The sequence below is a fragment of the Gossypium raimondii genome, chromosome 9 (genome assembly GCF_025698545.1).
Source record: "Gossypium raimondii isolate GPD5lz chromosome 9, ASM2569854v1, whole genome shotgun sequence".
In the NCBI taxonomy this organism is placed as follows: Eukaryota; Viridiplantae; Streptophyta; class Magnoliopsida; order Malvales; family Malvaceae; genus Gossypium; species Gossypium raimondii.
Window position 1 is genome coordinate 32,905,785 of NC_068573.1, and position 26,395 is coordinate 32,932,179.

The 26,395-nt window shown below is 33.6% G+C and overlaps 4 protein-coding genes across 6 annotated transcripts; 1 reads left to right on the plus strand and 3 right to left on the minus strand.

Annotated features, from left to right (window-relative positions):
- Positions 1-392: 392 nt before the first annotated feature.
- On the minus strand, positions 393-3,491 carry LOC105799101 (probable histone H2A variant 3). The gene is made up of 2 exons (XM_012629472.2): positions 3,271-3,491; positions 393-865 (listed from the first exon to the last, which is right to left on the minus strand). The coding sequence occupies exons 1-2, from the start codon at positions 3,376-3,378 to the stop codon at positions 569-571; spliced, it is 405 nt and encodes a 134-aa protein (XP_012484926.1). The 5' UTR covers positions 3,379-3,491; the 3' UTR covers positions 393-568.
- A 1,684-nt stretch (positions 3,492-5,175) lies between these two features.
- On the minus strand, positions 5,176-9,352 carry LOC105799102 (cytochrome c1-2, heme protein, mitochondrial). Of its 2 annotated transcripts, none has more exons than XM_012629474.2 (9): positions 9,215-9,345; positions 9,088-9,111; positions 8,936-8,991; positions 7,447-7,643; positions 6,959-7,238; positions 6,803-6,874; positions 6,316-6,432; positions 6,154-6,219; positions 5,176-5,549 (listed from the first exon to the last, which is right to left on the minus strand). In XM_012629474.2, exons 1-9 carry the CDS (start codon positions 9,216-9,218, stop codon positions 5,433-5,435), a joined length of 933 nt encoding a protein of 310 aa, XP_012484928.1. In that variant the 5' UTR covers positions 9,219-9,345; the 3' UTR covers positions 5,176-5,432. The 2 variants fall into 2 exon arrangements, with proteins under 2 accessions (XP_012484928.1, XP_012484929.1); XM_012629475.2 differs by having other exon boundaries at positions 5,478-5,618; positions 9,215-9,352.
- A 9,330-nt stretch (positions 9,353-18,682) lies between these two features.
- Positions 18,683-23,086, plus strand: LOC105799103 (periodic tryptophan protein 2). The gene is made up of 7 exons (XM_012629476.2): positions 18,683-19,974; positions 20,170-20,421; positions 20,507-20,599; positions 20,776-21,147; positions 21,846-22,190; positions 22,276-22,503; positions 22,586-23,086. Exons 1-7 carry the CDS (start codon positions 18,763-18,765, stop codon positions 22,754-22,756), a joined length of 2,673 nt encoding a protein of 890 aa, XP_012484930.1. The 5' UTR covers positions 18,683-18,762; the 3' UTR covers positions 22,757-23,086.
- Positions 23,087-23,889: 803 nt separating this feature from the next.
- On the minus strand, positions 23,890-24,547 carry LOC105799104 (late embryogenesis abundant protein D-7). 2 transcript variants are annotated; one of them, XM_052621414.1, is made up of 2 exons: positions 24,457-24,547; positions 23,890-24,363 (listed from the first exon to the last, which is right to left on the minus strand). In XM_052621414.1, exons 1-2 carry the CDS (start codon positions 24,508-24,510, stop codon positions 24,046-24,048), a joined length of 372 nt encoding a protein of 123 aa, XP_052477374.1. In that variant the 5' UTR covers positions 24,511-24,547; the 3' UTR covers positions 23,890-24,045. The 2 variants fall into 2 exon arrangements, with proteins under 2 accessions (XP_052477374.1, XP_012484931.1); XM_012629477.2 differs by having other exon boundaries at positions 23,890-24,369.
- Positions 24,548-26,395: the final 1,848 nt, after the last annotated feature.

Here is a 26,395-nt window from a genome sequence, read left to right on the forward strand (position 1 = left end):
TTTAAATTCGCTAACGTGATATTTTGATAATTATGTAACAAAAATGACATTGCAATAGACTTAAATTTAACAAATAATTTTAATAGTATTAATAATTCTATAAAAATCATGATATCATTTTAATCAAAATAAAATATTTAAACTAACTAATGATATTATCAAAGTTGAGATACCAAATTATATAAAAATTAAAGTATAAAGATTAAATCTTAAATATACCAAAAGTGGAAATTCATCATTGATATATAGAAAAACTGTTGATAGGTGTTACGATAAGGATATTTAATTTGTAATTTGCTGTCAGTGAATATACAAGCAAATTACAGTATAATTTAAGTTCATGCAAATAAAACTTACTATTAGATATTAAAATATATTATTAACACAGGGTATTAGAAGAAAAAGCATATCAGGGAGCACTTTGTAATTCAAAATATCAGCTGTTTGAATCCATCTTTATAATTTAAATCCTGAATCTCCATGATTATCTACTGAAACAAGCAAGGACTTGAAACATTTTACTGACGTTTATGGGTACAGATTAAAACAAACAGATAACTTACATGAACTACTCCTTCGAAGATTTGTTGATAAGTGATTTGTGAATGTGCGGGATAACACCGCCGCCTGCTATTGTTCCCTTAATCAAGGTGTCAAGTTCTTCATCACCCCGGATAGCTAGTTGCAAATGTCTTGGTGTGATTCGCTTAACCTTCAGATCCTTGCTTGCGTTACCTGCCAGTTCTAGCACTTCTGCAGTCAAGTACTCGAGAATTGCAGCTGTGTATACAGCAGCTGTTGCTCCGACCCTTCCATTTGCACTAACCCTTGTTTTCAGCAGTCGATGGACACGACCCACCGGGAACTATAGGAGAACATACAAAAATAAGAAAAGTAACTGATTATGATTTAGAAGAACCAACTGGCATTCTACTTGTATACAAAGTATAATAAAATGTTCAGTCTATCATGTATCCTACAGAAGATGATGCTAATATGCCGTGATAGCATGCAAACCGCAAAACAATTTAGGATGCAGTGAATACACTCTTAATTCAAACACGGAAAAGGAAGCTGATTTCAAGATTCCAGAAACCCATTGGCAATAACCAAGTCAAGTTCCAGATACCACAAGAACCATTAATAAGCTTGTAACTGAGGAAACCTATCCCAACTGGCTGAAGAATATAACCAATTCAACCATCATATCCACCAAAAGCTACCAAATGGAAAAAGATCAGGGTAGTAGGCTATTCCTATGGTGGCCATAATGAGCCTAAGAAGATGCAGAACCAAGATTGAGGAGGTGCAGTATGTTGACAGCATATGGGAATAGACCAACTCATACATACCTTTTGATTCATAAATTAATGAAGCCTGCCCCCCTTCCTTTTTCCTTTCTCTCTATCTCTAACACATGATGGCAAATGTTGTTGTGTGTAGACTTTACCAGACCAGAAAAAAATTGGTTTATAATTGACAATACTATGAGCCATCTTTTTAGATGAAACTAAAAGACCTGCTTTGTATATAAAAGTAACACGCATAGCATTTATCACAATCAACAAGACCTTAATAGACATCCACATCGCTTTATTCGAAAACTCAGTTATCTTCCAAATTGGTAAAGACTTCAGATAACAAAATGTCAATGTCTACTAATGACATGGCAAGTAGCTGTAGCAGGAAAATTGCAAGCAAGTCATATGCAGATAAATTTCAATTCAATTAGATCAACCAAAACAGAGAAATTCAACCGATATTTAATAATCAAAACAATTGTAAGAGACAAATACTGCTGAAGTGTCAATGCTTTATCAAATGAAGCATATCCTGAAATGTTGGCATTTGACAGGGAGCAAGGTTACTATCCAATCATTTCTCACAGACCAGATCCTCCTTCACTTTAAATTTCAACAGCTCCTTGGCATAAGGAAATTACATTCAAATCTAAGATGCTATAAAACTAATCCACTAGATGTAAAAGCCTGAACCAGAGTAATCAACAGGAGCATATTGTCCAAACTCCAATTGTGTTGCTCTGGCTCTTCATTTTTTTCAAAGTACCTATGTCGACATCCATATCAGACATCGGTATAGGGGTATGATCCTCCAAATACAAGGAAAGCTTAAAAAGATTGCCGTGCTGCACCCATTCCTGTATCCAACACTTATGCCCAGTCCAAGTAACATAGAACCCTACACCCCATCATTCCCCCCTTTCTTTGCCCTACTCATGGAAATAGTAATTAATAAGGCAGAACTCTAGACCATAATTGTTCATAGAATACATAAGGTAACCAACAAAGAGCGTAAAACGTAATTGTTCCAGTATTGTCAAAAGTGCAAAGGTGCACTCTGGGTGCTGGAACCCTTAAATTACTTCAGGTGCAAGGCACAAAAAAAGTGCTAGCCTGAGTGAAATAAAGAGCAATATGCGTATGTGTGAGTTTTTGCAAGTCTGTGTGTATATATAATATATAAAGCTTAAGATATATAGTAAACTCCAAAGTGTGATCTAGTTTATCTACAAAACATGCAATTTTTTTATTGGTTAATATGCATAATTTCCTTATGGTCAATGTTTGTTGTTGAATGTTCAAATGTTGAGAAGTATAGAGTTTGATATTATCTTTTTCTTACTAGTAAAGGCTTGCACCTGATCAAATGGGCTCACTTGGAGGGTCTGAGGCGTTTTTGTTGAATAATGCAAGGCGTGCCTAGGCACACGCCTTGACAACACTGAATTGTTCATAATAACAATTCAACCATCAAGGGAACCAAAGTACTACCGTTGGTAAAATCTTTCACAACAAAGCTACAAGGTTCATTTATAAGGCCCATATTACCGTTGGAGAAAACAATAAGCATATACAGTGCAAAAATGTCCACAAACACAAGTCAAATAGAACAGAAACAAGCTAAAACGATTGGACATGCATAAGAAGCCAATAGCCAGCTTATCTACAGAAAACACTTTAACATAGCAATTTTTTTTACTTCGATTTGAAGCAAAAGAAATAGCTAACTACTAATGTAAATTCCTACTTAAATAATTCCACTGCAATTTCAGAAGCACTTTTATCTAAAAACAAACTAACTAAAACACCATTTTCTTTGATCTGAAACTATACTTTTTGCCCAGAATTAAAGAATAATTCATAAATTAAGATTAAAAAAAATTCTAAACCACGCAAATCATCAGAATATGAGTTAATTCAAGCAGAAAATTAACGGCCGGAGAGAAAAGAAAGAGAAACGATAAAGGACCTGGAGACCAGCGCGAGAAGAGCGAGAGACGGGTTTCTTCTTGTCCTTGTCCTTGTCCTTTGTGGATTTGCCAGCCGTTGTCAACCCTTTCGCACCTTTTCCCGACATTTTCCCGCAAAATTACTTAGGGTTTTCCCGCCGGAAAAAAATATCGATGGATTGCTTGGGAGGGAAAGCTAGATATGGATAACCTTTTGAGAAGTAAAACAGCGAAAATGAAACGAACGGTTTTTTACTTTTTGGACCTTCTAGTACGTGGCTTCTTTCTTTAGTTGACGATATTACCCTCCAATATCTTCCCAAACTACTGTTTTGGATTCTATGAGAAAATTAAAACGTGGGAAATACAGTACTTTTGTTTGCTATTTGAGATAAACAGTCACTATTATTAAATTATTTATAAATTTACATTTTGGTTATTTAATTTTAAAAGTTATTAAATTGTTAAAATTGTTATTTTATGAAATTTTCTATTTCTATTTACCTGCTTTAATCGAAAATTCACTTCTCTTTCTCTTTTACAATTCAATTTGTTTTCTTAAAATAACTTTAAATGTCATGAATCTACGAACCGATATTCAAATAGCTTTCTTCTCCAATCTTCGATACTGAGTATCAGATCAGCTTGGATCTAAGGTATGCTCTTCTACTTGTCGATAGATATTGATCCACTGTACTGGTCGTTGAATTGTTGCTTGGAGCTCGCTAGTCGAACTTTATTTTTTTGAAGAAAAACTTAATAGCCCAATGACTTAAATAAAAACTTTCAAATAGTTCAATTACTTAAATGTAAACATTCGAATAATTCAATTATCATTTTGTAACTTTTTGAAGTTAAATAATCAAAACGTAAATTTACTATAATTTAGTGATATTAGATGTAATTGAGTTACCTTTTAATTAAGAAGTAATTATATATATATATATATATTAGTTTTTTGGCTTTATTGTTATATAGACCTTTGAAGTATACCCAAATTTCAAATTGATTTTTAAATTTTTATTTGATTAGAAGCAGTCTGTATACTATTCCGTCTCAATTTATTAAAAAGAAAGAAAGATATCAAACATGATTCTTGACACATTTTTATTGACTGTCGTATATTTTTGAGTAAAATGAGACAAAATTAATAGTCAGTTGTTAAATAAAATCCAAAGATGTTATAATTGCAAGCAATCTTTTCTTTTCTTTTCCTATATTAAGAAATAAATTTTCAGAAACTAAAATAAATTTTAAACATATACATGCTAAATATATATTTAAATCCAGCACTCATTCAAATATGAGAGACTGAAGTTTATATTTGATATAGAAAAGAAGCAAGAACCTAGATGGTGTAATGAATTGAATATTACCGATCTATGTCTTCTCAAGTGCATACTTCCATAACTGAATAATACATTTCTCCATCATTCACAAATGAATAAGATCATTATTTCTTTACGTTGCTTCGACTTTTTACTTTGCTCAAGATATTTCTACTTGATGCTTATTGATATAAAGTTGGGATTGTAAGTGATTGTTAGTAATAAGAGTTAGAAGGGAGGAAAAGTTTTTGCAGGTGTGCGTGTGAGAGAGAAGATCCCGTTCCTTGAAGGCCTTAAAGAGGGGCACTGCCAGTCCTTATTGAGGTGCCAAGTGTCACTCTTGTGCAGGCTTTGTAGTTGATCTACTGACTTTTTCCCTTTTCCTCGTAGGTATGAGTTGTCAAGTCATCACAACGGATCAATGTGGTGTTCAGATGGCAAATGTTCCATCCATGTCAAGGATGCGGAAGCCCACGTCATGGGTTCGCGGTGGCCTTTAGCTCAAGGTGTTGATTTACAAGATCGGTTGCAAACGGGGTGAGCTTACGAGGTGTAGATATAACAATGTTCTTGTCCAACACATTTGAGACGTAGGTATTGGGAAATAATCTCCTAAGAACCCTCTAAATACATTCACGTATTTTAAATAAATTAAACATACATACTCAAATCCGATATTCACACCCAAATCCGAGTAACTTCGGTTTCTGATCCTAATACAATTCAATGCAGCTTATTCTTTAGCTAAGTAAACAAATAGTACAAGGAAAAGGAGATCAATCTGTCCAACTGTATTAGCAGTTTAATGAATTAATTATTACCAATCTATCTCTTCTCAAATAAACAGAAGGGAATCAATTGACAACATCAAGCACCAGTTTTCGGGATTTCAAAACTGACCATTTCAAACGCCGGTAATAAGCTGCTTGGAGAAGTGCAAGTGATAGCACAAATATCCACTTAAACCCCATCTGTATCAAAATTTCACACCAAATTCAATGTCTTAAGTAGAGCTACCTCAGCTCCCATCTCAAACTGTGCTGAAATGGAAAATAAAACAAAACAATAGGGAAGTCTCACATACTTCAAGTTGAGATATTCTAAGCTATGTTACTTTTTAATTTTCTTTAAGTACTCATGTCTGATACATATCCAAACAAGGATATAGCCGTACAAGGATAGGACTGTTTAAATATATAAAATGACATTAGAAGTCATTGAGACACATCCACTAATCAGGCACTCACCCCTATATCCGAGTAATATGACCACTAACTTCTTTTACTAGTATTGCATCTGAAAACACTAAACTCAAAAGTTTGTTTGGTTCTATGAGCATGCTCAAGCATACAGATTTCCTATTGCAAGAACCATAAAAGTGATTAATTAGGCCAAAAATCAATCATCATTGATTCATTTCACATGATTTTAGCCAGGAGATGGGATGATTTTCACTTTTTAAGTAGATATATCTATGTAAGAGGATCAAAGGTCAACAGTCAAGGACCTAGTTTAACTGTACCAACTTATTTCCTATGGAACATAAAGCTCTATGCAGGGGCAAAAAATACTAACCAGTTTTCTCTCTTCCATTTCCGGTTCAGCCGCCCATGATAAAAATGTCACCACATCTTTCCCCATCTGCACCAAGATTGCCAAAAGAACATGAGATGAGACATTTTCTTGAGCCAATGAAGCTTGCACGATGATCTAGAACTGGATGGTTAAGAAGATTACTTGGGCCTCTGTAGCTGGAGTACCATCTTCATATTCAATAGCATCATCGTTAAGCATTTTCGGCATAGCTATTGCACCGCCGGGAAAGTAAGGGTTATAATGCAGACCTTCTCGAATCTAGGATAGAGGAGTATCATACAACAGATGTTATAAAATCATTGAAAAGTGAAAGACAAGAAAATGTTACTTTATAATGTTTCCCATCATCAGAGTAAGAGAGCCATATTTTACATAAATTTGCTTTATATGTACTATCTTAGCAACACATACTGTCATCTACATCTCTAACCACCATCAAATTATAACACACACACACCAGAAGGGCTAGCCATAATGAAAGAAACCGCACTAATGAAAGTACAAGGTTTAAAACCTGAGCTGTATCTTTGAAGTTGAACATGATGAGACGATTGTACACTTGCCATGAGACAGATCATAGATTTCCATATTCATTAAAATTTTATATGCAAGTGGAAGAAGAAATTACCGAGATACCAGCAGGAGGATCACGATAACCGGTTAGAAGACCAAACACATAGTTCTGGCCATTATGACGAGCCTGAAAGGACAAAGAGTTAGACATTGAAATTACAAGGAACTCGATTTGATGCTTATTTTCATGAAATCAAGATGCTAGAGACACCTTGGTGATAAGGCTTAAGTCTGGGGGATATGCACCTCCATTGGCAAACCTAGCTGCTTGTTCATTTGCATATGGCTGTGGGAAACGATCACTTAGCTTACCAGGTCGGGTGAACATCTCACCCTCATCATTAGGGCCATCAACCACTTCAATCTCAGCTGCCATAGCCTTTGTTTCTTCTTCGGTGTACGCCACACCAACGAGATCTCGAAATGAGATTAGAGACATTGAATGACAAGAAGCACAGACTTGTTGGTAGACCTGGTGACCCCTACGGATACTGCTCATGTACAATTGATCCATATTAATCAAACATACAAAAATAATAGACAGCATCCATCAATTATAGGTATATGTTTGACATTATACAAAGGCACTAAAACATGACAGAAAATTAGGAAAACTAAAGCAGTGGAACACTCTCTTACAAGAACATTCAATTTTTGCTGCAAAGAGATGGTGTAAAGAAATGAAAAAAAAAAACTTACGAAGCATGGTCATATGAGCTTAGTATGCCTTGATGAGGCCAAGGATAGTTAGGAACTGCCAAACCATGCTCAGCCTCATCAGAATAAGCTATGGTGGCACAACCCAAAAGCCCTGAGACCCCTGCCCCAAAGAGTGCAAGGGATCCTAGTCTATCTCCATCTTGCTTCATGATTTGGCAGGGCAATGCTGGAAGAGTCTGCAAAAAGTGTTTTACAACCTTGTAAGGGAATAAAAAGCTTTCATCCCAAAGTAAGAAAAAAATTATAAAATTTCATATTGGCATAAACTAATTTCGTATTCCATGTTTTATAATATATTTTATGCGTTTAGCACAAAGTGCTAGTCCTATCCTGTCTTTCCAAACTTCTTCAGAAAATTTGCCACATGAACTATACCAAGTGTTAAAACCAATTCCAAAAACATTTTGTCCGTTCAAACATATTTGAGTCTGCAACACTAAAAGCGCTAAACAGATGGTGGTGACTTGGTTAATGAAAGCCTCATGATGACTATGGATATTCTAAAACTTAACAAGGCATTAACCAAGTAAAAGATAATCTTGACAAAACAACTGCAATATTTCAGGCCGGCTACAAGAACCAAGACATGAATCATTTATGCAGGACATACAAATCATCTTCCTCCAATTATTCTTTTTCACCACAATCCTCTCTTCAAGTTCTTATAGCGTCATATCATTATTTATCACCTCCAACCATGTCGTTTTGATCACTCCTTCAACCTTTTACCCTATGCAACGTCAATTTGCTCCATCCTTCTAACAAGTACACCCTTTAAAGTTTAATCTATAACATATGTGGCCAAACCATTATAAACAATTTTCTCTCAACTTATCCTCTATAGGAGCTATCCTAATTTCTAGACGAATATCCTTATTTCTTTGTCATTCCTAGTCTTTACTGCATATATATCTTAACATCGCATCCTTTGTATATGTCAGATTCTTGTTAGACCAACATTTGTGTATCATATAGCAAGCAGTCTAGTAGTTGTACTGTAGCACTTCACCCTCTAACTCAAAGATGTATTGTAATCAGACAAAATTCTTGTTGCATTTCTCCACTCTAGCCACTCAACTGTGATCTATGCTTGACAACTCCATCAATCTCCTTGTCTTTCACAATTATCCCTCTAGGTACATGAAGCCCCTGTTATTGGCATCACTTAACCATCGAATATAATTACATCTTAATCAAATATAACCATATACTTAGTCTTCATAATCAACGCGCTTCTAGTGTTTATCTCCAAATTTTTATACAGAACATTTTGTTTTGTCAAGCTAGCTAAACCTTTTTAGTTTTGAAGCAATCCTGCTATACTCTCCCTTCTGTTACCCGAAATGTTTCATAAATTACAGACATTGATGATAAACATAACAAAACACTCATGCATGGATCATTAAACTTAACAAATTAAGCTTCAATTTTTGTATAGGTAAAAAAATGATGATGAAGGGAATCGTACCTTAGCATCATGAGACTGACGAGCCAGTCTCGAAAGAAAGCTGAGCTTCGCATATCCTGATTCGAAATTCAAAAAAATTCAAAATTAAAAAAAAAAGAGATGAATTCATATTTAAATAAAGAAACAAAGATGAATGAATTAAGCATGGATACCGGTCCTGATTTTATGGCCTAAACCTGTAAAAAACATGAAAGAAGACAAGAATTCATAAAGAAGCAGAAGTAAATGCATTCATAGCAGAAAAAATTAAAAGGAAAAAAGGGGATTAAGAAAAAATACCCATGCTTGTTCAAAGAGAGAAAAAAAGGAGAACAGTGTCAATGGACAGTTTCTGGTTGCAGTTGCAGGCAGAGAGATTAACAAAAAGGAGATAGAGAGAGAACGAATGAAGTGGCGACGCGTGTATTTGAGATTATGGTGAAAATTTGAACACCTCTCGTATTTTCTCCTTAGTTGAAACAATACGCGGTCGTATTAAAAGAATAGATGAAGATTTGGTAAATTAATGGTGGGTTTGGATGGGGTATTGGGTGTGGTACGTTTAGTTTACTTTTTGTCTCACGCTATAGTATTCCTATAGTATCTAATCTCACTACTATCGTTGTTTTTACACTAACAGCAGGTTAACGCACCGCCTATCCAAACTCAACCTAAGATTGATTAGAAAGCGAATAATGGTTCGTATGTTGGAAATTTGGGTCTTGGAGGGTGCATGTGTCATCATACGCAATTACGAGGCGTAATGGAATAGAGGCGTAATGGAATAGAGGCGTAATAGGTAATTCTTTTGTTTGGTTGAATGTAATGGAATAGAGGCGTAATGGTATTCTTGTGTTTGGTTGAATGGAATAGAGGTGTAATAGCATAAGGAAAAAAGTTAAAATGACTAGAATACCCTTAGCAGAACTTTTTTAAAGTAGATGATTATTGTTATTGTTATTAAATTTTAATAAGATTATTAATATAAATAATAAATAATTTAATCATATTTTAACATAATTGTTATAAAATATAATTTAATAAAATATATAATTTAATAAAATTGTTAATAAATATTCTTATATAAATTTACTAATAAAACCATAATATATAATACTAAAATATAATTTAAAATAATTATTATTAAATATAATTTAATAATAATAAATAATTAAATAAAATTCTTATTCTTATATGAATTTACTAAAATCATAATATATAATACTATAAAATATAATTTAAATAATTATTATTAAATATAATTTATAATATACTTTATTATTATTAAACGCAATACATATTTAATGTGCTAAAATATCATTTGTGGAACAAATAAGTTAATTATTCTACAATAAAAAATATTAGCAGTAATAAATAACTTTAGAATTGTATTTTGCATAAACATAATAACAATGAATATTAACAAAAGGTTAAATGAGATTCATGAAATTTTATGTCACAATCCAAATGTTATACAATTTTGCCACATCAAAAAGTTATATGATATACCATCCCAAATATTACAAACAGAAAAAGTTACGAAAATGTCATCAACAAAACCATAAATTTTAATGGTTAGCAATAAATCTTCTGACCCATTCCAACCGTACATCAGAAGGTAAACTAAAGAAACTACCATTTGAGTTGGATGATCTGGAATTTTAGTCAATGCTTGAAACCGTTCATCCACAGTTAAACCTTCTATTTCACATAAGATTGGATATAAATTTACCGCTTTTTCTTGGATGCCCTGGTGAACTACCACATCAGAGGCAATACTCCTACTAATTTGTTCGCCAATGGCCCGCATGTTTTCAGCCAATAAAGTGGCAGCATCAGTAACTGAAGAAGAAAATTGACCAATTGCATCAGAATTTTTTTTTTTCCTCTTTGAAGATGAGGAACCCCCTTGGTTTTTGTCTGTTTGCGGCTCCGTGGCAGAAACATCCATGTCATCCAAAGAGACATTAGCATCGCAATCATAGTATTCGTTTCTGTCTTCATTAATATCTGCAGAAGGTACATCCTCAGCATTTATTTCTTCAAGAACGTCAGCGGCTGTTTGAGCGTATTTTCCAGTCGCTCGATCTTTTGCGTATATGGCAGTAAGTTGGTCGTAGTAGGGGAAACTACGATGTCTGAACTGACCGGCTTCTTTATGACTCTATAAAAACGAGGAAATCATATTAGTTATAAGTTTGGTAAGAATAGGATAATCAAGAGTTGAACTCATTCTTACCTTTAAATAAGAGTCCCAAACCGCATCTTCAGCAACAACGACCGCTTATGGTCGTCCCAACCAAAACCGCTATTGTTTTGGCCATTAAGCATGTCATACACTATTGACCAATCTCTTTTCAATAACCTAATCCTTGACTCGATATTAGGTCTTGCCTTCAACATCGCATTGGGTAAAGCCTTCTCTAACATTTTTCTAACTCGTTTAAGTAACCGGCTTTGAACCCGTCGACGTTAAATGTCCCAACATTGTCCAAGTCCACCATGCAGAAACCGGTCTGCATCTTCTTTCGAACCCATTTCCTTTTGGATCCTCGAGATGATTGGGAAGGAACATTTGATTCAAACACGACATAATTATCTTAAGAAAAAAACAAATTAAAATTAAGTTTAATATCATGAATCAAAAGGTGAACACTTTATAAAATTAAAATTGAGTTCAATATCATGAATAAAAAACTCAACATCAGTATAAAATTATAACACATGATGAATGAAAAGAAATCAAATTATATTTCAACAAGTTTGGTACAATACAAAAAACTCAAAAACACCACCAAAGTTTCACAAACTAGATACATAAAATAACATAAACAAATGAACTCAAACTAATTTTCTCCCTAAACCTAACTAGTTTCTAGATGCTTGTCATTCATCGAACATTTGGTTGGCTAGCTCCATCCTCCAAGTAGCCCAAGCATCCGATGGATGAATATTGACGATATTCGGTTCATCGTCATCTACCACATTAGTAGGTAATCCTTCTCCCACCTCCGCCTCAATAGGATCAATACTCATATGGGTTCGAATAAAATTATGGAGCAAACAACATGCAATAATTATCCTATTGTGCACCCTCACAGGATAGAATGATGGACTCCTAAGTATTCCCCATCTCATTTTTAATAACCCAAAGCATCTTTCAATAACATTACGTGCTGAGGCATGTTTCATATTAAAAAATTCTTACGGAGTACTTGGCTGATAACCCTGACGCCAATCATTCAAATGATAATGTTGTCCTCTAAAAGGTGCAAGAAATCCCTCACAATTTGTGTATCCAGCATCAACTAGATAATAACAACCTATAAAAAAAATTCTTAATTATTAATTCCCCAAGAAAGTTTAATCTTAATGAATAATTCAAAGTCCTCTAACTATCCACTTTACCGTGAGGAACTTTTAGTCCATGCCTCCTACTAATGGCATCTCGAAGAACTCATCCATCAGCAACAGAACCTTCCCAACCAGGAAGAACATAAACAAATTGCATTTCAGGTGTACAAACACCTAGCATATTTGTTGCTATGTCACCTTTTCGCGTTCGATATCTAGGTTTATCAACTGCTGGAACCCTAATCTTTATGTGGGTTCCATCAAGAGCACCTAAGCAATTCTATATCACATGTTATAAAACCTTAAGTTAGGATACTAAATTTAAATCTAAATAAACTAAATTATGTACAAGCTATATATAAAACTTATTCCAATACCTTAAACCATTTCCACCTTGTGTCTGAAGAATCTGTTGTAATTGGCTCTGGCTTTTTAAATAACACATCTTGTAAGCGTATGACAGCATTTAAAACACTATGAAATGATCTGCTAACAGTTTCCCCGGACCTATTGAAGTGATGCTTGATAACTCGATTTTTAAGGTGATGGGAAATGATATGTAAAAACATTGCAACTTGCTCATCAACAAGCATGTGCCTTGACGACTTCAATCCCCCTAACGTTTGTAACATCTCACATAGTTTGAAAAAGGCAAATCTATTCATCCTAACTTGTTCAATCTGAGTCTCGTCACTAGCATGTACAAGCCTTTTCACATAATCCCGTTGTGCATAAAATCTAAAATATAGGACCTAATCCTTGGTCTATAAGTATGAAGGCTATCGATGGCACCTAATGTAAGTATAAACCAACCGACAATGTTACAAATTTCCAACCATATTGTCACCGCAATTCCAATTCTTTTACGCCTCACAGTTTGTGCAATTAAAGGCGATTTGAGCCATTCTTGCAAGATATTAATGTGTTTCATATTGTCAAATTTATTTAAAAGGGTCACATTTCTCCAATCATAATTTCAATAACGATAAACTAAAATTAAATAATTTAATTGCCAAAGAACTTACAGTGATTGCGTGAAAAGAAGACGCTTAAGCGTGGGTGGAGGAAGCAATCAAACAAGCCGCTTCAATAGAAAGCAATATCACACTATCAAAGAAAAATGAACAATACTAGTTTAGAATCTTAACCGTATTTTTGACAACAATGTTACAAATTTAACATTAACAAACCACATTTTTCTTTAAAGAATTTTTAGAAGCTTTGTCAATCATAATAACAATGAATATTTGTTTTTCTTTCAATCATAATTTTAGAAGCACTTTCAAGCATTCAACCCTTCATTTAATTACGATTTTAACGGATTCACCTTTAAGTTGGTAATAGTTTAAAATTATGGATTAATTAACGTAATTAGATTTTCGGAAAAAGTTATAATTTAAGTTATAAATTTTGTTTAGTATTTAATTAAAACTACATAGTGAATATAATTAGATTATTTGATAAGATAATATAATCTTAAATGAAATATAATAAAGAAATGGAATTTACTCTCTATTAAATACCTATAAAATTATCCAAAATAAAATATTCTTTCATTTAACACATAGAACTTAATTAATGAAATATCTTATTTCAAAGATATAGACGAGAAACATGCAGGTATGTCCAATGATATGATGTTAACTCAAATATATGTCATTGTTGTGAAATATTGAGAGTTGAGAAAAGATTTTCCAATGAGGGTATATAAATGGGAATCATATTGGATCTTCTGAACCAACGGTCATGTTTTTGACACTAGAGATTGAGAATTGTTTCAAATGTAGATTACTCGAAAACCAAAACTCTATTACCACATTTGGGTGTTGGATAAATAAATACGAATAAAAATAAATAATAATTTATATTATAATTAAATTAATTTTAAAATTTATAAATAATTAGAAATTATTTATTTGTATTAATTCTATAAAAAGATTATTTCATTTTTACTTGATATAAATAATAATACTTTTATACTAATTTAAAATTTTTAGTAAATAATTTATTAAAGTATATTCATTTTGTAAAATTCTTTTTATTTTAATAATTTCCTAAAAAACAATTCTATAAAACATAAATTATTTATGGAATATAAAAGCTTGTTGACCTTACTTAATTAAGCAAATATAGAATCTTATTTTAATAAGGAAATTATTGCAAATAAATGTTATCATTTGTTTATATTTATGTATAAATAGGTAACACAAGAAGAAGAAGAAGAAGAGGAGTTTTTATTATTAAGAAAGGAAGTTACGCGGCAAACCTCTCATTAAAAGAAATACATCACTTTTTTCACAAAACATTACTATCGAGTAAACCATAAAAAACAGTCAATTCATGGAATTGCAACTATAAAATACCTCTTGAAATGCAACTAGAGATTCAGCTTGCCAACGATTTATGTCTCGAGCAAATCGGTAGGTAACAGTCCAATACCTACAAAGGAATCACAGTCAATCAGCCAATCCACCTAGTGACAGACAGCCGCATTTTAAGCAAAAGAACGAGTAAAAGAAAATAAATAACAAATAACAAGGGCATAAGCATGCAATTCATTCAACAATATGAGGTCCAATTTTTACATGGAACGAATTTTAAGTACAGTTTTACAACTAAATAGAAATTGATGAAGGTAATACATGGATTTCATAACATAGACAATGCCAAAGCACATTGATATATACCAAGCCACAAGCAGAATAAAATAATTAAGAAAGGAAGTTCGAGTGAGTTTGAGAGAATAAATGGACTCCATTTTCTTTTCATATGACTCCTGCCGAAACCACGCTAGCAATAATTATTTGAAGGAAGATCTTCCTACATTTTAAGGATGTTATTAATTATTATCTCACATCGGTATTAGATTGAATCAACTATTACTATAGTATGGCATTTAAAACTATATATGCTAGTCTGTCTCAATTGTAGTCGTAATTCATATTAGTAAATTCATAGTTAACAAGAAGGAAAGAAATGTTAGAAGCTCGAACATTCGTTGTCACCATTCGCACCAAAATAACCACACTAAAGCAACTTAAACGTAATCATCGAATGGCATGTAAATATTTGTTCAAGACATCAAGTAGAACTAAAGAATCACATGCAGTAAATACACTTTAATTATATTCATAATTAGAGAGCGAAAATGACCTAATCAAAGCTAATAATTTAAGCAGTGGTCATTTGCTGCACTAAAGGACAAGTTATTTTTGTCTCACTTCAAATTAAAATGCAAATAGACCATGAAAGGAAGAAGATTCCTATAACATTTCAAACCACCGAAGACCTATAACCAAAATATATTATACCCTCTAAGTTTAGAAATCAGTATGCCAGAGAATATTTATCATCAACTACATGCACATATACATAGACATAAGGAAGCAACAGAATCCAATTGTTGCATCTAAAAACTAAAAAAGAACAATCTAATCATCTTCTTATGAAAGAATTAAGTTCACCTATAGAAACCACACAAACTGAACAGTTTATTAACTTTCTCAGAAAAAAACCTGGCTCATTAACTTTCTCAGAAACCAAATGGAAAATAACTAAATTTTAAGGATAAAAAATCTATTTAAAAAAAGGTCTAATTTTATTTAAAATAAAGGAAATATTTCCACTTTGACAAGCATGGAGTTGGAAATTAGTAAACATACATTTCTCATCGTTTTTTCCTCCGTTTTCTTTGAAAACAAACAGAAAACACTAAAAAGAAAGCTAGAATTCAAGCATAACACAAGAAACCTTTGATGCCAATTGAGCTTTTAAAAGTGAATCATGATACTGCAGCAATTGAGTTTTCCAAACAGAAACTCAATGCTCCAATAGCAGACAAAGAAAAAGCAAACATACCTCTCATTCTTGCCAAATGAAAATCGTGCACCAAAATAGAAAGCAACTTGGTTGACATTGCCAGTGAGATTGACATAGTTCATAAGATAAATGAAACTAAAGACCCATACACAATTTGGTTGAGATTATACAATTATTCGATAGCATTACAACTCCATACTGCACTGGAGTTACTAAGGGCCAATTAACAGCCAAAAATACAACCCCATTGCAGAAAACCGCTAATAACAATGCATTCACTAAGGGTGCATGAGTATAATCAAGATGCAAATCACATGAGAAAAAAAGCAGAATGATAATCCTTCAATCAAAATGTTCAACAAAGCCCTCGGATCTCATAGCTATATCCGTGTCAATAAGAAGATAAATATAATTATAGATAGAAAGAATAGAGAAAGAGAACAGGAAAGAGAGAGAGTTATCGACAGGAACCGAAAGGATAGAAAGCAGATGGTGAGGAAGAGGAAGAGGAGAAAGAATTGAAAAGCAGATGATGATAGTAAATGCTCTAAAGCGAAAATTGGGCAAAATCCAATAAACCAAATCAGTTCTAAAAATAAACAACATTCGGCCGGTGGGAATAATCAGTGCGAATAAACAAATAAAAAAGAAAATCATGAGGAAGAAAATAAAAATCCGAGATGAAAAAAAGAAAAGAACAACTTACCAAAGCAGTTTAATGGAGATCCGAGACGATGGAGTGAAAGCGGAGCGGCGATTTCGGAAGGGACGGAGAGGAGAGGTGGAGGTGATTTTGCGAAACAACTTACATTGATGTTGGTCGATTTCAGCGATTTCGGAAGGGAGGGAGAGGGAGAGGCTGCAGGTCGATTTTGGTGAGGGTAAAACAGAGAAGGTTTTCGGGAATGCGTCCGTAATAGGCTAATCAGCGTTTTTGGAAGGGAATGCAAATCGGCCAGGAAGCGGAGAATATTGCGTTTACATCCGTAACCGCATAAGCCCGTAATAGGGCTTTACAGTGAACCAAACGCAGGAATGGGTGGGGAGCGCGTAATAGAGGCGTAATCGCATACCCAACACGGTGAACCAAACAAGCAGTTGGTAAATTAATGGTGGGTTTGGATGGGGTATTGGGTGTGGTACGTTTAGTTTACTTTTTGTCTCACGCTATAGTATCTCTATAGTATCTAATCTCACTACTATCGCTGTTTTTACACTAACAGCAGGTTAACGCACCGCCTATCCAAACTCAACCTAAGATTGATTAGAAAGCGAATAATGGTTCGTATGTTGGAAATTTGGGTCTTGGAGGGTGCATGTGTCATCATACGCAATTACGAGGGAAGTTAGATCATTGGTTCTCATAAGTTCTTTGGCTACACCACCAATATGGTGAGAAAGTTTGGGATTTTCGACATAGTGTTTTGCTTGCAACATATTTTAATATCTCTCGTCTAATTGTTGAAGTTAGAAGTGATTCGATTTAAAAAAATTGAAAAAGAAAATTTAAATTTTAAGTTAATCAAATTGAATTATTTAATTTTTTCGAGTCAACTTAAATATGTAATTCGAGTTGAGTTTTATAATTTTAATAACTTGAATAATTCTAATAAAAATTGATGTAAATATCTTTTTGTCTCTATCGATTTTAAAATGAATAAATTGATCTCTCTCAATAAAAATTCAAAATATTTATAAAAATTTATATTTTATATTTTTAAAATTATAAATTTTTAAAAGAATCTAAAGAATATATAAAGAAAGATAAATTTTAAAATTTTCTAAAATAATAATTGTAGGACCTAAATAAATAAATTAATTATTTAAGTTTATCATACCAAAATATTTTTGAGCCCACAATAAATACGTAAATATTCTCATTCGAAGGAGAAGTGACTCAAAATTTCCCATGTGTAAATTACTTTTATTCAAAATTTATTTTATTTCTAAAAACTATTACTTAACATACTTCCTATTGATATTTAAATCGTAAAGTATTTCCTATTGATATTTTGCCTTCATTATTCAAAATATGAGTAAATTAGTTTCTGTACATTAGATAAAAAAGTTGTTGTTTTGTTATTTTCTCATTATTTTGTTACCATTTCACTATTATGTTGCTACTATTTAGTTGTTATTATTTGAATATCATATAACTTTTGTTTTATTGTTAATTTTGCTATTATTTTAGAGACATTTACTTGCTAAGTTGCACATATCTTATCGTTATTTAAGTATAAAGAATTTTTAAATTTATTTTAAATTTATTGAGAAACATTTATTTTAATGTTTTTAATATATTATATATTTTAATTTTTATATAAAAATAAAATAAAATATTTTTAATACGATCCGAGTCGGGCCTAAATTTAGCATCTATAACTCAAATTTTGACAAAAATTTAAATCCACTTTTCGAATTGAGCCAAGCTCTAACCTAAAATTTTGTTAGGCTTAAACAACTTATGAACAAGTTTATACCGGATGCATTTAGTAATGTTTTGGGTTGGTAGTTGGCTCATAGTATATATTACGGGTCGGATCAGAAAGCCCAATAAGGCTTCTCTTTGTTTCTGCATTCTCTTTTAAAGTTTAAACCCTACACAAAACCCCTTTTGTCACCGCTCCATAACTTCTCCTTCACTTTCCCACCTCCCAAACGGACGTCACCATCCAATGAATTACCGATTCCAAAACCTCTTAGGCGCCCCTTACCGCGGCGGAAACGCCGTGGTAACACAAAACACCAACCTAATCTCCCCCGTAGGTAACCGCGTCTCCGTCACCGACCTCGTCAAATCCCAAACCATTACCCTACCCATCCAATCCTCCAGCAATATCCGCCGCATCGCTGCTTCACCTGACGGCGTTTTTCTCCTCACCGTTGACGACAACAACCGTTGCCTCTTCATCAACCTCCCTCGTAGAGTGGTGTTGCATCGCATAACGTTCAAACATCCAGTAAACGCCGTCAAGTTTAGCCCCAATGGGAAATACATAGCTGTTGCAGCGGGTAAGTTGTTGCAAATATGGAAATCTCCTGGGTTTAAGAGGGAAGTTTTTGCGTTTGAGTTGGTTAGAACATTCGCTGATTGCAATGATAAGATATTGTCAATGGATTGGGATAATGAATCGAAATATTTGATTGTTGGGTCTAAAGATTTGACTGGGAGGTTGTTTTTTGTGGATAAAAAAAGGGGTAATTATAAAAAACCATTTTTGTTTCTTGGTCATAGGGATTCTGTTGTTGGTTGCTTCTTTGGTGTTGATAAGAAGAAGAATAGAGTTGATAAAGCATATACTATTGCTCGTGATGGTTTTATTTTTAGTTGGGGTTATAGTGGAAATGATGTTAATCGTGATGCCAGAGATGACGATCTGATGGATGTGGAGCCACCCTCTCCAGGAACGCCGGAGAGGGAAGGTGAAGATGGGGAAAGAATTGGTAAGAAAAGGAAGGATTCTGATGGGAAAGAAAGTGGATTTAGTGAAGGTGAGGGGTATTTGAATGGAGGCAAATGGGAATTGTTGAGGAAAGATTGTTTTATGCAAGCTCCTGCCAAAGTGACCGCATGTGATTATCATAAGGGACTTGATCTTGTTGTGGTGGGATTCTCGAATGGGGTTTTTGGATTATATCAGATGCCGGATTTTGTTTGCATACATTTGTTGTCGATATCAAGAGAGAAGCTTACAACAGCTGTGTTCAATGACCTTGGAAATTGGTTGACTTTCGGCTGTGCAAAGTTGGGGCAGTTGTTGGTTTGGGAGTGGCGGTCAGAGAGTTATATATTGAAGCAACAGGGACACTACTTTGATGTGAATACTCTGGCATATTCGCCGGATTCACAGCTCTTGGCTACTGGAGCCGATGATAATAAAGTGAAGGTAAATGAAAGTTTGAGAGGTGTTTTAAGGGTTTGAAACTTACCTGGTTGATATGCATTATATAGGCCTTTTATTTTCATGGTTATAGCGTCGGTTTTCAACTTTTAAGAATCTTGTGCAATATATATGCCTCACACAGCTTTTCAGCATGTATTTCACTTGAATACCTGAAACTTTAAAATTTTCTTGCCACAGGTATGGACCGTATCGTCAGGCTTTTGCTTCGTAACATTCAGTGAGCATACTAATGCGGTTACTGCACTCCATTTTATGGCTAATAACCATTGCCTCTTAAGTGCATCTCTGGATGGGACTGTTCGTGCATGGGACCTGTTGCGTTATCGAAATTTTAGAACATTTACTGCCCCTTCTCATAAGCAGTTTGTTTCTTTGGCAGCTGATCAAAGTGGTGAAGTGATTTGTGCGGGAACTCTAGATTCTTTCGAGGTAAATTGGTTAATGCTGTTTGATTTTTATGTTCCCATGCAAACCACATTTCATGATTTTGTTTTCTTCGTCATCATGTTTACAGATTTTTGTTTGGTCAATGAGGAGAAACCTTCTATTGGAGGTTCTTAGTGGTCATGAAGGTCCGGTTCATGGGCTGATGTTTTCTCCTACAGATGTGAGCTGACTTTTCTTCACTTGTTTTCTGCGGATTCAGTTTGTTTTAAGTTTCCATTTATATCCATCGTTTCTATTCTTTATTCCAAAGGTGTCTTCTAACATTATCTATCAACTGTTCACCTATCTTTATCTGGCGTTATATAAGCTGTGCACCTCTGGTTTCTTTATTTTTAGGCAATATTAGCTTCATCATCATGGGACAAAACTGTCCGGTTATGGAATGTATTTAAAGAAAAAGGCGCTGTTGAAACATTCCGACACACACATGATGTTCTGACCCTTACTTACCGACCGGATGGGAAGCAACTAGCATGCAGCACATTAGATGGACAGATTCACTTTTGGGACCCTATTGATGGCGAGTCAATGCGCTCCATTGAAGGCCGTAGGGATATAGCTGGAGGACGACTCATGAGTGATAGACGATCTGCAGCTAACTCAAGTTCAGGAAAGTGTTTCACAAGCTTATGTTACTCTGCTGATGGGAGTTACATCTTAGCTGGAGGAAATAGCAGATATATCTGTATGTATGATGTTTCTGATCAGGTAAAGTTTAAATACATATAAGTTATCCACATAGTAGATAATATACTTTAATTTGAACATTGAAGCCTATTTTCACCTGGTTAAATGTTATTTTCAGATTGACCCCCCAAAAATTTCATTTTTGGATTATTTTAGGTGCCATTCAAACCATTGCTTCTTTTGGCATTTTAGATGTATGTATATATGAGTGCCATAACATGCCCTTCTTTAGTTTACTTATGTCTAACACCTGAAAAAAAAGTGATCATGACATGCTCCTCTTCTTTTTGGAGATATTTGTTTTCAACCGGTACTTATTTGGCTCAATCATTGTTGAGCCGAGTTTGAGCTGCAGCAACTCGAGTTATTGAGCAAGCTGAATTTCAGTATCATGTGAGCTTAATCAAACTTTTTAATTTATATATGTTTTAGTATGGAGAAGCCTTGGTTCGAACTTGAGTTTGAGCATAAATAATTGACTTTGCAAATGATTATGAAAATAGCGCTTAGTTTTTACTAGGTAAATGAGCTGAATCAAGTGAGCTTGAATAGATTAAATTTTAATCTTGAATCAAGTTTCTTACAACTTGAGCTCAGCTCGGCTTGATTCCCTTAGTCAGTAGTCAGCACCCATGTTCCCGTTCCTATGTTCTTTTTTCATTAGTTCAAGCTCTACAACATGCTTTCCACTCATTTTTTTTTGTTCCATTTGAAACCAGGTTCTACTTCGACGATTTCAAATAACTCATAACCTCTCTTTGGATGGAGTTCTTGACTTCTTAAACTCGAAGCATATGACAGAAGCTGGTCCATTGAATTTAATCGATGATGATAACAGTGACACAGAAGAAGGTATTGACAAGCAAACCCGGGGAAATGTGGGATATAATCTACCAGGATCCATGCCTAATAATGGAAGGCCTGTCATCCGAACAAAATCCCTTAAAATTGCTCCAACAGGACGAAGCTTCTCAGCAGCAACAACAGAGGGTGTTCTTGTTTATTCAATCGATGACTCATTTATCTTCGATCCCACAGATCTCGACATCGATGTTACACCGGAGGTACTTTCTTTTTTTTTTCTTCTCTTAATTTTTGAGTTTCACTAAATTTACTAATGTGAATTAATTAATCATAATTGTTATGTAGGCCATAGATGCAGCACTTAATGAAGAACAGCCAAGCCGAGCTTTAATTCTTAGCTTGCGTTTAAATGAAGATTCACTAATTAAAAAGTGTATTTTCTCTGTCAATCCCACTGATGTTCCAGCCGTTGCTTCATCAATCCCTTATCGGTACTTGCAAAGATTAGTTGAGGCTTTAACCAACCTTCTTGAAAGGTGCCCGCACTTAGAGTTCGTCCTTCAATGGTGTCAGGTAGCCTTCTGGTCATTTTATCAAATACCTTGATGTTCGTTTGTGTTTTGCTTTTGACATGGTTCGAATCATTTTACCGCAGGAACTCTGCAAACTTCATGGCAACTCTATTCAGCAGAATTCCAGAAATCTTCAACCCGTTCTAAAATCATTGCAGAAGGCAATCACCAGAATTCACCAGGATTTAGCAGATACATGTGCTCTGAATGAATATATGCTTCGATATTTATGCTCTGTTAGTGTCAAGAAATGAATCTCGAGCGTCTTTAATCAGTCAAAATTGTCAAATATCTTTAGAAGAAAGGTATTTACGGCTCATTACGTCCTAACCAGGACCCTGATAGCATTAATTACATGAAGAACACACATGCTACTGTTGTTATAGGCATCATCATGAGCATAAGTCGGAGAATATTGCAGGCATCTGACGTCAATGGGGGTATGTTGTAGAGTCGCGGATGACATTCCGATGGGAGGTGCTGATTCATTGTTGTTTTTATATATGCTTAGAAATATGGAAAGTATATTCACCTGTTTTTCAAATTTCATTTGATCGGTAGCTGCCGATTGTTTTGTTGGCGTATATTTAATATTTCAGTATCTGTTTCCCAATTTGCTCCTTACAGGAAATATCAATCCAATCCTTCAAAAAGTCAAATGGATTGATTTAAGCTTGCGGATGAAGAAAAAATGTTATAAAAATGGATAACTGGAGTGGAATACACGAAAAAGATTATACAAATTATCAACTTTCCTACTGTTTTTAATGTAATTTTACCATACATCATTGGACCTAACCTCTTAACCTTATTTTAGGATATCTTCTTTTCCAACTAAATTCAAGGGAGGAAAAACATAGTCTAGATAGAAGAGAAATGAATTGGGTTATATCAAGAATCCAATTACAAACCCTAATTCCCTCCAACAAATTTGGGTCGAAATTATTAAATTGTATTAAATTAAAATATATATTTATATTAATAAAAATACACTTTTACCAGTTTAATAGTTTATATCTTTTAATTCTTAAAAATTAAATAAAACTTGTCAATTTTATTATTATTACTAATTTAAAATTATAAATTATAAATTTTATAAATCATAAAAGCTAAAAAGAAAAATTGGTAGATAACCGTCACTTCAATCACTATGTCTTGTTTGAAGTAGCACAAATAGCGTCACTTTAACCCATCAATAATAACCGGATATATGGCATCTTGGGACAAACAACTAATGATATATAATACCCAGAAGGAAGCTCCTGCTCCCGCTCTCCTACTCTCTCTCTCACCTGTCCTCCCTACCGCATCTCCACACTGTCAAACGGATTGAGAAAAAATCAAATAGTAAAAAGACAATTTCTATTAAAATTGTTTTTAAAAAAAGTGAAAAAGTAAAATTTTTATTATTAAAAAAAAAGCTAAAACAACAAAGTAACACAACACACACTCATAACAACGAAGCGTTTGCAACCGTACGTTATCTAAAACCACTCACGTACATATTGCAACTATTATTATTATCTTAACCCTACATGCTACCCTAATCCTTCCTAGTAACAGTAGCCGGATAATTATGTTCATCCTCATCGGCATCAGCCATTCCAAAGGTATGTTTCACCGCATCAGTCGCACCTTGTGCCGCGTTCCTCACTTTCTCCCCCGCCTGCTGCAGTATCCCCCCGCTTGTCTCCTTGGTTTCCTCCGCCTTCCCTCTAGCAGCTCCCGCTGTCTGTTTTGTCTTGTCGTTGGTTGTCTCGGCGGCTCCTCTGGTCTTCTGCTTCGCTGCTTCTGCTGTCTCCATTGTCTTTTGCTTCGCTGCTTCTGCTTTCTCCTTCATGCTCTCCTTCATTTGCTCACCCTTTTCCTACCAAAAAAGAACATAATGTTAAAGAAAATCTGGTAATGAAAAAGAAAATGGAAGGACGAAAGTGGTAATTAATAATATTATTACATGAGCTCGGCCTTCAGCTCGACCAGCTTTGTAACTCTGTTCATGAGACGCCATTTTCTTTTCTTTTCGCTTCGAATTGTGTAACTGTTTGTTGGGGAGTTTACTATTGCATGTGTGGTTTCTATTTATAGGGAACTTTGGGACATTACGGATGAAACACGTATCTTGTTTATGACACGTGTGTTGGACGTGCTTGCCATGCAGTGCTATACACTTGTAGTATGGATAAATAAAATGTGTTTTTGTTTTTGCAGGATTTTGTTTGATTACCCAGCCTATGGTGCTTCGACGCGTGGCAGATGTAGCTATATGACAACCACGTATTGGTTCTGGAAAGCTTTCACATTTATAAGGATTAGATATTTAATTATATTAAAAAATGTTAAGATTTTGGATCAAATTTGTTTGAAAATTATAGAACTTTAATTTATGACTAATATTATATATAAATTATATATATTTTTGTACTTTTCATGTTTAATTTAATATTCAGTGGTTATTTTTTTAATAATATTGTTTTTAAATTTTATTATCTACAATCAAATTTCATACATTATCCAAATTTATAAATAATTCTAGGATTTATTTTTAAAAAATATATTATAAAGAGAATGAATTCATTTTAATTTTGTACATAAAATGAAGTAAGAGGTAAAGCATTACCCTAATCGGGTTTGAGTAGTTCATTTCTTTTATTATAAATTAGATTTAATTGATTCAAGTTAAATATCTAACAAATTTGAAATTCTAAATTTAACCCTTTCCAACTTTTTTTTATTCTTACTTAACTATTGAAAAAATAACTAATATTCATGTCATAATGATAAATTTAGTCTTTAATGTTTATTAATTTTATTATTTTGATCTTATCATTTTTGGTCATTTTGACCACGGCCTTTAAATTTTAGTTAAATTATTTATTTTTGGGTGGAAATTTGATTGAACAATTAAAACTTTAACGGCATTGATGTGATCACCTGCATGATAGTCCATGTATAATTTATAAAATTTTTAAAAAAAATTAAAAATCAATAAAATTCATTAAAACTTTTAGAAATTTGTTCCATATTAGAAGAAAAGTATATGTAAAATGACATGTAAGCAAAAGCCCTGAAGCCATAAAAATCAAGTGAGCACAGAGCTTGACAAGTTCAAAACAGGACAAAGTAAAAGATTCAGCCAATCTCGAGACACCTTGGGCTTCAAGTGTTGGAAAATAAGGGTAATTGTATGTTATTATTTACTATCATGATAAGTTAGCCCAAATTAAAAGTGATCTAATTTGGTTAAGGTTTATTGAGATTTAATTATTAAATAAAGTATGGGTCAAATATGTGTAGATACTCTAGTAACTAATTTCTAATTGATGATGGGCTGATTAGAAATTAGGGCTAATGTGCCAAAGTTATATATATTAGGGTTATGATCCCCAAATTACACATAAGATGACTTTTCTAATATCCTATGTTTAGAAAAGAAAGAGTCACATTCTCTAGATTACTTGTGTGTTAATTGGAAGATCAAAACCAATGATCCGTAGATTTCAAGAAATCAATGAATTCAAGTACGCTTCCGCATTTAGTTTTGTTTTTTATTTGTTCTTAATGATTTGACATTATAGATCCTGATTTACAATTTTTAAGTTTATATCAGATTTTGTTTTACAGTTTTAACACCAAGACTTAAGGAACTGTCACATGAAAGGCAGGAGGGATTTAAACACAAAAGGACCTATAAAACCCCTTCCTTAAGCTAAATCATTCGCTTAAGCATTGAAGATCGATTGGAGTGTCAACTCTAACGTCCTCATAGCTTACTCTTCTTTCCTTATTGTAGGACCCCTCATCTCCATAACCCAAATCCACATCACTCAAATGTACATTAACAATTTACATATGCGACAATTACATTTGGATCCAAATATTATTTAATTAAGTTA

Coding starts and splice junctions, on each gene's coding strand:
- LOC105799104 (XM_012629477.2), bottom strand. CDS start 24,510: ATGGCGTCTCATGAACAGAGTTACAAAGCTGGTCGAGCTGAAGGCCGA. Junction 24,370..24,456: donor GAGCTGAAGGCCGAGCTCAT/GTAATAATATTA, acceptor CTTTTTTGGTAG/GAAAAGGGTGAGCAAATGAA.
- LOC105799103 (XM_012629476.2), top strand. CDS start 18,763: ATGAATTACCGATTCCAAAACCTCTTAGGCGCCCCTTACCGCGGCGGA. Junction 20,422..20,506: donor GAACTCTAGATTCTTTCGAG/GTAAATTGGTTA, acceptor TCATGTTTACAG/ATTTTTGTTTGGTCAATGAG. Junction 22,504..22,585: donor TCGTCCTTCAATGGTGTCAG/GTAGCCTTCTGG, acceptor ATTTTACCGCAG/GAACTCTGCAAACTTCATGG.
- LOC105799102 (XM_012629474.2), bottom strand. Junction 8,992..9,087: donor AGGCCATAAAATCAGGACCG/GTATCCATGCTT, acceptor ATTTCGAATCAG/GATATGCGAAGCTCAGCTTT. Junction 7,644..8,935: donor GTCAGTCTCATGATGCTAAG/GTACGATTCCCT, acceptor CACTTTTTGCAG/ACTCTTCCAGCATTGCCCTG.
- LOC105799101 (XM_012629472.2), bottom strand. CDS start 3,378: ATGTCGGGAAAAGGTGCGAAAGGGTTGACAACGGCTGGCAAATCCACA. Junction 866..3,270: donor CTTCTCGCGCTGGTCTCCAG/GTCCTTTATCGT, acceptor GTTCTCCTATAG/TTCCCGGTGGGTCGTGTCCA.